This window comes from Dromiciops gliroides, chromosome 2 (genome assembly GCF_019393635.1).
Source record: "Dromiciops gliroides isolate mDroGli1 chromosome 2, mDroGli1.pri, whole genome shotgun sequence".
In the NCBI taxonomy this organism is placed as follows: Eukaryota; Metazoa; Chordata; class Mammalia; order Microbiotheria; family Microbiotheriidae; genus Dromiciops; species Dromiciops gliroides.
In genome coordinates, this window is record NC_057862.1 from 309,288,263 (window position 1) to 309,303,063 (window position 14,801).

Here is a 14,801-nt window from a genome sequence, read left to right on the forward strand (position 1 = left end):
AGAGTGTAGAGAGGGGAATAAAATGTAAGACTGGAAAGATAGTTAGGGACCAGGTCGTAAACCTAGTTACTCTATCTAGCATTTGCTACTGTCAGAGTATTACTTTAAGTGATAGTAACAATTGATTACTAATTAAATTTTCTAGGTTTTTAGCTTAAATTATTACATGATTAAAAATTAGTATTTTAGATTGTAATTCTTATCAATCACTCCATCCCCTTTCCTATCACTCTGTTACTGTTATTTCAGAATTGGAATGAGGATGCACAGAATTAAGGGGCATTTTATATTTTCCTTTGTTCCTTGACTTGCTTTGGCCAAAGAATCATCTCATGGGCAGCCAGTTGAGTAAGAAGAGCTAGTATGTTCATTTGTTAGTAATGTAATATTGAGATGTAGGATGGACCCCTAGTATGTTGCGGAAACATGGGAATCATAAATGGTAAGGACACTGTGGGTTTGCAGTGTTTTGGATGGAATATCCAAATTGAGCTGACAGATACACTGAAATATTGAATGTATGCAATGAAGCTTTTGGTTATTTAGACCCCATAAAGTTAGAAAGTTGGGTGAACCCTCTATTGCTATTTCTAACTAAAAACACTTAAATTATTAAGCCAGTTTTTGTTTAGGGGGATTCTTTTCCACCTGCCTTAGTTCTTCAATCTTATATAGCTCACTTCTATGGTTTAGTCTCCACAGTAACTGTTACCATCTCATGGTTCTTTTGAAATGTCAAATGTAACAAAAACATCCTCAGTTGTTTTTTTGTGTTGTTTTGGTTTTGTTTTTTTTTTAAGTTTGGATTGAAGCTTAAATTGTGTGTGGGTGCGGGTGTGTGTTTAGAGAAGAGAGTATAATAGTGAGAAAAAAGTTACTACAAGGTGCCTGTCAAGAAGGTACTACCTTTAGTAATTAAAAGATATATTGTTTTTGGGAAGCTTTTGTCTACTTGAATCTTTTTTCCCCCTTTTTTTGCAGAGCAGTGAGGGTTAAGTGACTTGCCCAGGGTCACACAGCCAGTAAGTGTCAAGTGTCTGAGGTCAGATTTGAACTCAGGTCCTCCTGAATCCAGGGCTGGTGCTTTATCCACTGTGTCACATAGCTGCCTCTTGTCTACTTGAATCTAATCACGCTTAGAAAAAGCAAATCCGGGGGCGGCTAGGTGGTGCAGTGGATAAAGCACTGGCCCTTAAGGTTAGAAGACCTGAGTTCAAATCTCACCTCAGGTACTTACTAACTCTGTGACCCTAGGCAAGTCACAACCCAATTGCCTTAAACATCTGGGTCATCTCCAGTCATCCTGATATATATCTTGCCACTGGACCCAGATGGCTCTGGAGGAGAGAGTGAGGTTGGTGACCTTGCATAGCCCTTCCTCACTTAAATCCACTTCACTGCAAGTCATGACATCAGGGTGATGTGTTCTTCAAGAATGAAGGACAAATAACAATAACAATAGGTGGTACTTAATAAATATAAATATTTCTTAAATTTAAAATATATTTTAAAATGTTTTATATTTTTACTTTATAATAGACCTCAACTATTATATAATTTAAGCTAAATTATATTTTATAATTTTTAAAAAATGTCTTAATTTTATTTTCAGATCTACATTCTATCCTTCCCTCTTCCCTAAAATTTTGGTTGCCTTTTCAAATTCAATAGGATCCCCCTCCCACTTCTGCATAGGTATTTTAACTCTTAAATGGTCTTTTAGGTCAAACTTGTAATATCAGTGCCTAAATAACTGTATTTAATTAAATACAAAACATGCTTGAAATTCCTAGCTCATGATTCTTATTTAGAAGGATGTATTTTTAAAGTTGCAATTCTGTGTATTGTTGATTCATTTGCCACAGCAACTTTCAAGTCCATCCTATTCCCTCCATTTACTTTACCCAGTATCCTATTTCAGGTTCTTATAATCTCTCAAGTCTATTATTGTGATGGCCTCCCCGCCTCCAATTGATCTCCTTGTCCCATGTATCTCCCCTTTCCAAACCATCCTTCACACAGAGCTGCCAAATTGACATTTTAAAAGCACAGTTCTGACCCTGTCACTTCTGTTAAGAAACCTCTATGACTCCTTATTTATTCTAGGTTTAAATACAAATTTTTCTGTTTGGCCCTTTAAAATGTGACTCCAGCCTACCTTTTCAGGCTTATTCTACATTGCTTCCCTTTATGCACTTTAAATTCCAGTCAAAGTGACTTATTTAATTACTGTTCCCTGTACAAGACATTCTCTTTCTCTCTCTCTCTTTTTTTTTTAAACATTCTGTCTCTTGCTGAGCCTTTGCACAGACTTTTCTCCCATTCCAGAAATACACTCCCTCTTCACCTTTGTCTCTTTGAATCCGGAGTTTCTCTAAGATTTAGTTCAGGTGTTATTCCTAGGTGAGATTTCCTGATTATGCACATACCTCATACACACACAGGTGCCCTTGACTTATCCATGTAATGTTATTTCCCTCCAATAGAATCTAAGCTCCTTAAGGGCAGGAACTATTTTTGTCTTTATATCCCCTGTCTGCCACTTAGTCTCTTAAGTTTGTTGAATGAATTCATTACTCTAATGTCGATTTATATCCACTCAGTGAGCTCTAGTAGCTTTGTAATCCCCAGAATCAAATATAAATTCTTTTGTTTGTCACTTAAAGCTCTTATATAACCTGGCCCCCATTCCACCTTTCCAATTTTCTTACACTTTCATCTCCATGAATTCTAAATTCCAGCAATGTTGACCTGTATGTGGTTTCTCAAATAGACACTTTGTATTTTCCCGCTCTTTGCTGACCTTCACACATGGAAGGCTCTGCCTTCTTACCTCTTCATGTGTTTCCTTGTCTTCCTTCAAGACTCAACTCATATTCTGCCTACTACAGGGGGCCTTTCCTGGCCACTCTAACACTGGAGCTCTTAACTTTTTTTTTTTCCCATCATGAACCCCTTTAGCAGTCGGAAGCCTATGGACCCTTTCTCAGAATATTTTAAAATACATAAAGTAAAATATGCATTACAAAGGAAACCAATTATATTGAAACCATTTTAAAAAATAACTTCATGGACCCCACGTTGAGACCCCCAGCTCTAATTGCTATCACCTTCTATCTACTCTGTATATATCTTGTCTACCTAGTTGTTTTACACATTAGATGTAAGTTCCTGGAGGGCAGGGACTGTTTTTGCCTTTCTTTATAGCATTTGAGCACAGTGTCCAACATGTAGTAGTAAATACTTAATAAATGCTTGTTGAGTGACTGACAAATTACTTGTTACCTCATTTGAACTTCATAACTACCCTGTGAGGTAAGCAATGTACATATTACCTTTTATAAATGGGAAACTGAGACTTCAAGGAACTTGCCTGTGGTCATGTAGCATTAGAACCCAAATGACCTTTCTATAGCAAACTGCTTCTCACAACCCAGATCTACATTGACCTTCAAAATTTAAGAGTATTATGTTCAGTAAATTTGTGTTTAAGGTGGTTTTTTTTTTGTTCCAAGTAGTCATATTTTTTTTCTAATAGCTTATGCTCAGATGCCATGAGGGCAGAAGTTTCTCTGACCACTGTTTCTGTGTGCTTTTGCTGATTAAATGTAGATTTTTCTCAAGGCTTTCTCCTGTCTGTCTTCTCTTTTTTATCTTCCTTCAATTTATACTTAATCCCTCAGTGATCTCTTCTGTTCCCTTAGCTTCAATTATCCTCTATGCAAATGATCCCCAGATTTATATCTACTTGGCTTCAGTCTTGGATTGCCAACTGCCCACTGAATGTCACAACTTTAGATGAACTATCAACATTTCAAATTCAATATAAAATCTGACTCATTGTTTTCCTTACCTATTCCCCAGTCCCTACTTTCTCTTCCTGATTTCCTTTTTCTGTCATTGATATCACCATTCTCCTGGTCAAATTCAAAACCTTAAAGTCATCTTTTATTTCTTCCTTTTCCTTGTTCCCTCACATCCATCCCCTGTTGTTCTCAGTCAACAAGTATGTAATAAGCACAGAGGAAAAGTACAAAAAAAATATAAAGCAATCCTTATTCACAAGGAACTTAATGTTATGAGGATCAAATAATGTAGGTAAAGTTTACAAATCTTAAAGTGCTGTATGTTAGGTCATGACATCATTATCCTAGTAGTTGCCAAACCCAGCCCATTTCACCTTTACAGAGTAACCTGTATCCATTCCTTTTCCATTTCTGTTATCACCCTAGTTTGGTCCTTGTTTCCTCTTACAATATTTTCCTAACTAGTTTCCCTAATTCCCCAAAATGAATGCCTTCCCTTTCTAATCTGTCTCATATACCCCTGCCAGTATAGATCTAGAGCTCAAAGGGCCCATAAAAATATCCTACCACCCCTTCCCCCCAGTTTGACATTTGAGGAAACAGGTTCAGAGAGGTTGAGTAACTTGAGCAAAGTAACCCAGATTTGAACTTAAGTTCTCTGATTCTAAATCTAGTCCACTTTCTGCTATTCTTTGCTGCTTGCTTTGCTATCTTCTTCAAGCAAATTTTTGATCATGTAATTCTCTTATCAGTAATTTTAGTTGTTCCTTATTGCCTATCATTTAAAACTTAAACAGCCCAACTTTTTGTTTGTTTTGGTTTTTTAGTGAGGCAATTGGGGTTAAGTGACTTGCCCAGGGTCACACAGCTAGTAAGTGTTAAGTGTCTGAGGCCGGATTTGAACTCAGGTACTCCTGACTCCAGGGCCGGTGCTCTATCCACTGCGCCACCTAGCTGCCCCACAGCCCAACTTTTAATGCCCCATATCCAGTTTGCCATTCTAACCTTATGTCCCACTTCCCTATAGTTTCTCACTTTATCAGACAATTGGAACCATTCTGTGTTCCCAGAACATGTTTCTATGTTCATGTTATTCTCTCTATTGGAATTGTTGGGGAAATTTCTTAAGAAGGAAGAAAGAAAAAAGCATTTATTAAGCACATACCATGTTCTAGACACTGTACTTAAATGAAATACATGACTTCCTTGGATACCTTAGCTTGAAGTGGTTGGTTGCTTCTTTCTTTGAATTCCTATTGTGCTTTGGCACTCGTGGCATCATTTATATCCTGCCTTATTTATTTATGTGATTGTTTTATCGCTGTTAGAGTATAAGCTCCCTAAGGTTAGAGGCCATATGGACATTTAATTTTTGTATGTATGTATATCTATGAGACTTAAGGAGATACAATAACAAGAGTACTGGCCTTGTAGTTAGGAGATATGGAGTTCAAGTTCAACCTCTAACATTTTATACAATGTGTGACCATGGAAAATTAATTTACTCTCTCTGAATTGCAGTTTCTTGTCTATAAAATAGGGATAGTGAGGGGCAGCTAGGTAGCACAGTGGATAGAGCACCGGCCCTGGAGTCAGGAGGACCTGAGTTCAAATCCGATCTCAGACACTTAACACTTACTAGCTGTGTGACCCTGAGCAAGTCACTTAACCCCAATTGCCTCACCCCCCCCAAAAAAATAGGGATAATGTCTATTAGTACTTACCTCTTAGGTTGTTGTAAGAGTCAAATGAGATCATCTAAGTGCTTTACTATAAAGTGTAAATACTTTTTTTAAAAACAAAAGTATTTTATTATTTTCCAGTAACATGTAGAAATAGTTTTCAACATTTGTTTAGATAAGATTTCCAATTTCAAATTTTTCTCCCTCCCCCCCTCCCCTAGACAGCAGGTAATCTGATATAGGTTATATGTGCATAATAACATTAAACATTTCTGCATTAGTCATGTTATAAGAGAAGAATCAAAGCAAAAAGGAAAAACCTCAAAACAGAAAACCAACAGCACCAAAAACAAAAGAAATAGTATGGTCCAACCAGCATCCATATTCCACAGTTCCTTTTTTTTTTTCCCTGTATTTGGAGAGCCTTTTCCATCATGAGTCCTTTGGAACTTTCTGAATACCATTGGATTGGTGAGAAGAATCTAGTCTATCACAGTTGATCAACACATAATGTTGATAATACTGTGTATAATGTTCTTCTGGTTCTGCTCATCTCACTCATCATCAGTTCATGCAAGTCCTTCCAGGTTTCTCTGAACTCCTGCTCATCACTTCTTATATCAGAATAGAATTCCATTACATTCATATACCACAACTTGTTCAGCCATTCCCCAGTTGATGGACAATCCCATAATTTCCAATTCCTTGCCACCACAAAAAGAGCAGCTATAAATATTTTTGTACATGTGGGTCCTTTTCCCTTTTTTATGATCTCTTTGGGGAAAAGACCCAAAAATGGTATTGCTGGGTCAAAGGGTTTGCAAAGCTTTATAGCCCTTTGGGCATAATTCCAAATTGCTCTCCAGAATGGTTGGATCAGTTCACAGCTCCACCAATAATGCATTAGTGTTCCAATTTTTCCACAGCTTCTCCGACATTTATTATTTCCCTTTTTTGTCATATTAGCCAATCTGATAGGTGTCAGATACTCTGGTACCTCAGAGTTGTTTTAATTTCCATCTCTCTAATCAATAGTGATTTAGAGCATTTTTTCATATGGCAATAGATAGCTTTGATTTCTTCATCAGAAAACTGCCTGTTCATATCCTTTGACCATTCCTCAATTGAGGAATGACTTGGATTCTTATAAATTTGATTTAGTTCCCTATATATTTTAGAAATGAGGCCTTTATCAGAAGTACTGGCCATAAAAATTTTTTCCCAGATTTCTGCATCCCTTCTAATTTTGGATGCATTGCTTTTGTTTGTACAACAACTTAAAGTGTAAATACTTTAAAGCACTATATAAACATCAACTGTTATCTTTTTGTATACCCTAGTAAGACTTTGTATAGTGCCATGACGTGTACTAAGTGATTATCAAGTTGAATTTAATTAGAATTCCATCAATAAGCATTATGGAGTAATGCTTTTTAGTAACTACTTTTTAAGATTATTATGAGGGTCAACTGAAATTATATATGTAAAGCACTTTGCAAACATGAATACACTGTATAAGTGTTATCTATTACTACTATTATTATTAGTTGAAATTCAATTCAAGGACAGAAATGAAAAATAGTCCCTTCCTTTAAGATGCTCACATTCTTTAGAAACATAACCTTGAATTTTTTTCATTCTACAGTGTTAACCTATGTTTAAATTCCTATACAGTACCAAATAATACATCGGTCCGCTTTTTTATCTAAAATGAGAAGTGTATATCTAAACACACCTTTAGTAGTAATGATAGAATTGGTACACAGTTTTATTTAGTTTGTTTGAAATACTGTTCAGTCTATCCTTAAAACAGGTAAGTCTTCCAGAAGATGCCCAACTCCCTTTCTGTGCTTGTAACAAGCTCTTTATTGTGCGAGAAGTTACCATGCAAGGTCATTTTGACAACTGGTAAGCTACACTTATCCTATTGGCTCAGATCCTAAATAGAGTTCTCTTTGTCATTTGTAATTATATCTTTGTTTTGTTTTTGTTTTTGTTTAGTGAGGCAATTGGGGTTAAGTGACTTGCCCAGGGTCACACAGCTAGTAAGTGTTAAGTGTCTGAGGCCGAATTTGAGCTCAGGTACTCCTGACTCCTGGGCTGGTGCTCTATCCACTGTGCCACCTAGCTGCCCCTATAATTATATCTTAAAGAAACAACATTGCAACATAGTATATGGTTTCATTTCAGTAGTTTTGAAGTTCAAGATTGGTTATATAAGATTGTTGTACTTCCCAGATGGTTCAGAACTAGACAATTTCCAAACTATTTGGTACTTGCCATCCTTTATGAAATATATTTGTGGTAGGACTAGGAACCATTTGGTATTTATAAATGAATCATAAATCATCATATAAAGCAGATGCAGTTTCTTATAGGCCATTGGAGTAAAAATTGTGGTGTTTAGAAGAAGAGAAATAATTAATTTTGGAGTTATCCAAAGCACAGGTTATGGATTGTACATCATAATTGTTCTCATCCCTCATTGCTTTTGCTGTTTGTCTTTTTAAGTTCCTCTCAACCTAAACATTTCTTCTTTTTCTAGTCTTTGATTTTACTTCTTTCTACATACTCCAGCCATACTGGCCTATCTTCCATACACATAACACACCATATCTATCTCTTTGCCTTTGCACTGGCTGTCAACATGCCTGGAATGCTCTGTCTTCTCACCTCCACCTCTTAGAATTTCTGTGTTTCTCCAAGACAGCTTAAATGTCACCTCCAGGAAAGCTTTTTTCCCCCTTTCTCTCCCCAGAGGCCAGAACCTTTCCCTCTTGGGTTAACTTCTATCTACTCTATATGCATCTAGTATATACATATTTATTTTCTTATTGTTTCTTTTCAGTCAGGGACTAGTTTTACTTAGCAAAGTTTCTGGAATATGTTGTTCTTTTTCAATGACCCCTTTTTTTCTCCAGCTCATCTTACAGATGAGGAAACTGAGGCAAACAGATTAAGTGACCTGCCCAGGGTCACACAGCTAGTAAGTGTCTGAGGCTAGACTTGAGCTCAGGAAGATTAATCTTCATGACTCCAGGTCTGACACTTTATTCACTGTGTCACCTACCTTTCCTTCTGGAACATAGTGCTTAAATAAAATATGGGTGACAAGCAGTTTAACTGACTAGCTTCTTCCCTTTGATCTGCCCTATTGGTGGCAGTTTATAAGCATTTATTCTGGACCACAGTTAAGTGTTTAAATAAATGCTTGTTGACTTCCACCAATAGGGAAGATCAGAGGGACAAGGCCAGTCAGTTAAACTACTTGTTACGGGGCAACTAGGTGGCACAGTAGATAGAGCACTGACCCTGGAGTCAGGAGGATGTGAGTTCAAATCTGGCCTCAGACACTTGATACTTACTAGCTGTGTGATCCTGCACAAGTCATTTAACCTTAGTTGCCTCACAAAATAAATAAATAAATAAATAAACTATTTGTTACTATATTGTATAGATACAGTCAATTCTGCTATAATGCTTCTTTTTAAGATGTGGATTTCTTCCAATGGGATTGTGATATATTAGGAAACATTTTTAGCATAATGCAAATTTCAAGTTGGTTTACACAAGATTTCTTATGTAGAAAACTACCATGTCACAATAACACACAAGGTGCTACCCTTCCATCTCTTATTTCCAGAAACAAATTTTAGGGCCTTTGTCAAGGCAAAGTACCATATATTTAGTACAATTCAATAAATATTTATTAAGCATCTACTGTGTGCCTTGTGCTAAGGGCTGGGACACGAAAAAAAAAAACAAAAAGAAAAGCAAAAGACAGTCCTTGCTCTTAAGGAACTCACAATCTAATGGAGGAGATAGAATGCAAACACATATATACAAAGCAAGCTATATACAAGATAAATAGGATATAATTGATAGGGAAATCACTGGCATTAAGAAGTTTTAGGGAAAACTTCTTGTAGAAGATGGAATTTTAGATGGGATTTACAGAGGAATCAGTAGCCCAGGTGGAGGGGCGAAGAGCATTCCAAGTATGAGATGAGAAAATGTCTAGAAAACTTCTGATTCAGTTGGAACTGTGGGCAGAAGAGGGCTGATCCAGATACCTCTCCCCTTTCACCTGGACCTAGGGTCAAAGTAGCAGCCCAAGTCTGCAGCTGAAGACTAAGGACTCTCCCATTACTTATATCTTTCCTATTTACTGTATTTAAAACTGCACTACTGTTATTTATTAGGTTATCTTTTTTTTTATGTGTCATTGAGGATGTTTTTGAGCATTGTGCTCCTAATCCATTTTCCTCATAAGCCCTGTGGTTTTTATTGATTGATTTTGCATAATACAGTACTTTTGGAGAACACATATGACAGTTGGCTTTCTATCAGACATTCCATTATTAACTCTTATGATAAGAAAGGGATTAAAATAAAATCTTAACAGGCATCAAATCAGTTTTAGGAAAAAATAGGGAAAATATCAGATAGCTTGCTGTTTTAGGGGAAAGCTGGTCCTTGAAGTTGCCTCCATGAAGTTGCTTTCTCTTCATGAACCCCTTTTACACCAGTGATCTAAAACAGAATAGATTGTAAAATCTATAATGTGTAACTTATATGCACAAGTAATGCAGCTTATATAATTTATTGAAATAGACCATTAGATTTTTTTTTTTTTAAGTGAGGCAATTGGGGTTAAGTGACTTGCCCAGGGTCACACAGCTAGTAAGTGTTAAGTGTCTGAGGCCGGATTTGAACTCAGGTACTCCTGACTCCAGGGCCGGTGCTCTATCCACTGCACCACCTAACTGCCCCTACCATTAGCTTTTATGTTAAAATTAATGTACTCAGGACAGCTAGATGGCACAGTGGATAGAGCACCGGCCCTGGAGTCAGGAGTACCTGAGTTCAAATCCGGCCTCAGACACTTAACACTTACTAGCTGTGTGACCCTGGGCAAGTCACTTAACCCCAATTGCCTCACTAAAAAAAATAAATAAATAAATAAATAAATGTACTTGTTTTCTAGATTCATAGAGGTAATCAAATTACCTGATAACATTTGATTAGTGACTTAAATTCTTACTGATTTACATTCTTCCTGAAGAAAATGCCCATTGAATTTATTGCAATTTACAAATCTGTGAGGTTTGATATCATATCTATATCCTTAGATGAGGGATTTTTAACCTGGGATACATGCATACCCCACCCCCAGGAGCCCCTAGATGGATTCGATGACTTTATATGGGGGGAAATTACATATTTATTTTCACTAACTTCTAACTGAACTCAAATTAAAATAGATTTGGTGGTCTCTCAAAGTTTTCTATTCCCATGAGTCTACCATTTCTCTCTTTCTCTGTCTTTCTGTCTCTTTCTCACACACAACTCTTTTAAATTCAATTTTAACAGGGAAATTCATCAATCATTCTAGAGATAGACTATGGCTTTTATAAAATCTCTTTAATTGAGTTTGAATCTTTAATTCTTAAACAGGTTGAGTCATTTATTTTGGACCAAGAAGATCTGGATAACCCAGTGCTTAAAACAACATCAGAGTTATTCTTATCGAGTGCAGCAGAAGGGACAGATTTACGCACAGTGGATCCAGAGACGCAAGCAAGATTAGAAGCATTGTTGGAAGCAGCAGGTACTTTATTTGTATTCTCATGTTATCTTTGCCAACTGTTTTTTCACTTTATGTACATATAAGCTGGTAGCTGTCGATATAGAATTGATTAAACTTTTCTAGTCATTAAGAATATATTCTGGGGCAGCTAGGTGGCATAGTGGATAAAGCACTGGCCCTGGATTCAGGAGGGCCTGAGTTCGAATCCAGCCTCATACACTTGACATTTACTAAGCTGTGTGACCCTGGGCAAGTCACTTAACCCTCACTGCCCTTGGGGAAAAAAAGAATATATTCAAATTTGTTAACTTGAACATAGAAAGTGCCAAGTTTAAAAAATGAAAGGTAATATGAAACTTTTGAATACCTTAAATTTCAATTAGTGACTTCTGGGTTTACCTTTTTTAGTAGTAGTAAAAAGTGCTATTATACTAATGAAAACTCCTTTGCTCTCAACACTTTATGAAATAAAAATAACACAGAAGATAATTCTCATTAATTTGAGAATCTTCGACTTTGATATACAGAATCCCACCTTTGTGTGTAATCATGATAACTAATTGTTATTTCCCTTAGAATAAATTATTCAACATAAACCAAATTTTTTGATAGTTCTATAAATGGTGCTAAGCATAAAAAATATTTTTAAGAAAACAAATGGGGGCAGCTAGGTGGCACAGTGGATAGAGCACCAGCCCTGGAGTCAGGAGTACCTGAGTTCAAATCCGGCCTCAGACACTTAACACTCACTAGCTGTGTGACCCTGGGCAAGTCACTTGGCCCCAATTGCCTCACTAAAAAAGAAAAAAGAAAACAAATGGAAAAGAATATCCAGGAACACAGAGTTTGAGAGTAAAAGTGAATAAGAATAGATTTGTATCTTCAGACTCTAAAACATTACAAAACAACATCAAAATCCTCTGATATTTGGTTAAAAAAAGAGAGAGACATGGAGCAGAATAGAGATTTCAGATAGAGGATCAAAATATACAAAAGACTAATGTTTGGTCAACCTACAGAGAATAAAAGATGAGGAAAGAATTGATCTTTTAATAAATACTGAGAAAACTTGTTAGCAAAATAAATTTAGTCTCATAGCTCACATATACCAGAGTATAATCCACATGGCTTACAGACTCAAACTTTGTTTTAAAACCTATTATAAAAATGGAAGAAAATAAGAATAGCATATCTATATCACTTCTAGAGGGAAGGTAAGTATCTATTAAATGGAAGAAATTATTGGGGACAAGATAAATGGATTGATTACATTAAAAAAAAACCTTTCCATTTGATTGAAAATAACATTGAAAAAATATATGGCAAAAACCTGTTTAGTTTTAGAAGGAAATATGAAGTAATCAAAGGCAACACCTAGTCTCCAGTGCATACCAGGTCAAAGGATAGGAACATAAATTTATAAAAGAGGAATAAGTGGTCCTTTTTTTTACTCATTTGAAAATATAGTCATCTTTGACAATAAAGAAATGAAAATTAAAGCAGCTTTGAAGCAACACCTCATTCCAATTAAATTATTTTTTGAAAAAAATAAAATCCATTGCTAGCATGATAGGGAATAAGTACACCCATGCACTGTAGATTAAATTATAACCTGAGGCTTTTGTTTTTAAACAAACAATCTAGCAATACTCCACAAACATTACAAAAATAATAGTAATTCATTCCACTGTTGAGAATGTAGCCTTGAGATGGTTTTAAAAAAAGAAAAAAAAGGAGGCAGCTAGGTGACGTGGTAGATAAAGCACCACCAGCCCTGAGAAGAAGAAGAAAAAGGGGACAGCTAGGTGACACAGTAGATAAAGCATCACCAGCCCTGGATTCAGGAGGACCTGAGTTCAAATCTGGCCTCAGACACTTGACACTTACTAGCTGTGTGGCCCTGGGTAACCCTCATTGTCCCACCAAAAAAAAAAAAAAACAAAGAAAAAATAAAAAGAAGAAAAGGTCTTTTTGTTCAAATATATTATTTCAGCACTTTGTCAATGTGAAAAAAAAATGTGTGCATGCATGTATGCACATGCATGTGTAATAATAGGAATTGTACAGCTAGATAGTGAAGTGGATAGAGTGGTGGGTCTAGAGTCAGGAAGACTTCTCTTTGTGAGTTCAAATCTGACCTCAGACATTTATAGTTGTATGACCCTGGGCAAGTGACTTAACCCTGTTTGCCTCAGTTTCCTCATCTGAAAAATGAGCTGGAGAAGGAAATTGCAAATCACTCCAGTATTTTTGTCAAGAAAACCCCAAATGGAGTCAAAAAGAGTCGGGTCATGACTGAACAACAATAAAAATAACAAGAACATGGGAATAGCTGAATATATTGTTATGTTAATTAATGGAATGATATAACTTTATTATTAAGATAGTTACTGTGAGGAATATAAACAAATCTAGAAATACCATGATGAAATAATATAGAGTGTAAAAATCAGAACCAGAAGAACAAATTGAATGCTAATAATGATGATATAAGATGAAAGTGTGCAGAAATGGATGGAAAAATGATGAAAGCTTATGTAGACCCAGAGAAAGATTTCCAAGAAATTATTGTTTATGTTCTACATGTTAAAATTCATTTTTTCAAATGCAAATAGTTGTAAAGCAAGTATAATTGCTTTTGCTAATGTCAAGTTTATTATAAACCATAAAAAAAGATATACAGGGTTTTGTAAACTACCAGAAAGCCTCACAACCCTTAAAAATGAAGCAAGGCAAAAAGAAAAATATATTAAATGTATGAAGCATGCTTCTTAAAGACAATGCAGTTATCAGTTTTAATTATATTTAACAACTCTCCTTGATTATTTTCTATAAGAAGCTTGCATTAAGCTCAAAGAAAAACTTTCTTTAGAGGTTAACTATTTAAATAAAAATTAAAGTCTTTTATGCACTGTACACAAAATAGTTTCATATTTGTATATTTTATTTTGCTTTTAGAAAAAAGAATGACGTGTAAGAGAAGGAAATTTTAAAACATCTCTTTTAAAGAGCCCCTAAAAGTATACTCCACCTAATGTTTTTAGCTCCATGAAAACAAGCTATTAGGTGAAATGACATTACAGCAACAGTTACATAGAAACAACTTTTTTAAATGGGCAGTTCACTGAAAAATATTATAAAAAGGATTTTACAGCTTTACATTAGGCTTTGGTTATGTATTGTAAAATATTTTTTATCAGAGAAACCTTACAGAAAAGGAAAACCCCTTGGTTTTCCAGTGTAGGATGGTATTGTGTAAAGAGTGCTAGACTTTTCAAGAGAATGGAGTTCAAATCTCAGCTCCAAAATTCAGTACTTGTGTATTTGGGTAGGTTGCTTAATCTTTTCCTGTTTCAGTCCCTTCATCCTTCAAATAGTGGTGGTACTTGTATGATTTACTGCACAGGGTCCTTGTGGAGGAAAAAAAAGACTTTATAAACTTTAAGGTGCTGATAAACAGCACAATGCTTGACTTGGCCAAATAATGATGAGGTGTTAAGGAATAAAGGAGCAAAATTTAGGGGTACTTTCATAAGATTATAGGAAATTAGTAAATATTAAAATGTACATTTACCTAGAATATTATTTATCTATTAACTTTATACTATTATAGTAAAGCATAGGCAAAATTGTAGCACGACTGACTTTCTGATTGTGGTTTTTCTGAGGAATTAGTGGGTGGCTCTAAATTAGATTTTTAAAACTAGTCTGAATAAAACATTT

The 14,801-nt window shown here is 35.6% G+C and overlaps 1 protein-coding gene across 12 annotated transcripts in view; it reads left to right on the forward strand.

Moving 5' to 3' along the window:
* The window catches only part of LOC122742174 (ankyrin repeat and KH domain-containing protein 1), a 133,563-nt gene that overhangs the window by 18,876 nt on the left and 99,886 nt on the right, over positions 1 to 14,801 (forward strand). For all 12 annotated transcript variants that reach the window (XM_043986225.1, XM_043986228.1, XM_043986227.1 and 9 more), the window contains exon 2: positions 10,946 to 11,099. In XM_043986225.1, coding sequence (XP_043842160.1) covers positions 10,946 to 11,099 — 154 coding nt within the window. The remainder of the gene's footprint in view (positions 1 to 10,945; positions 11,100 to 14,801) is intronic.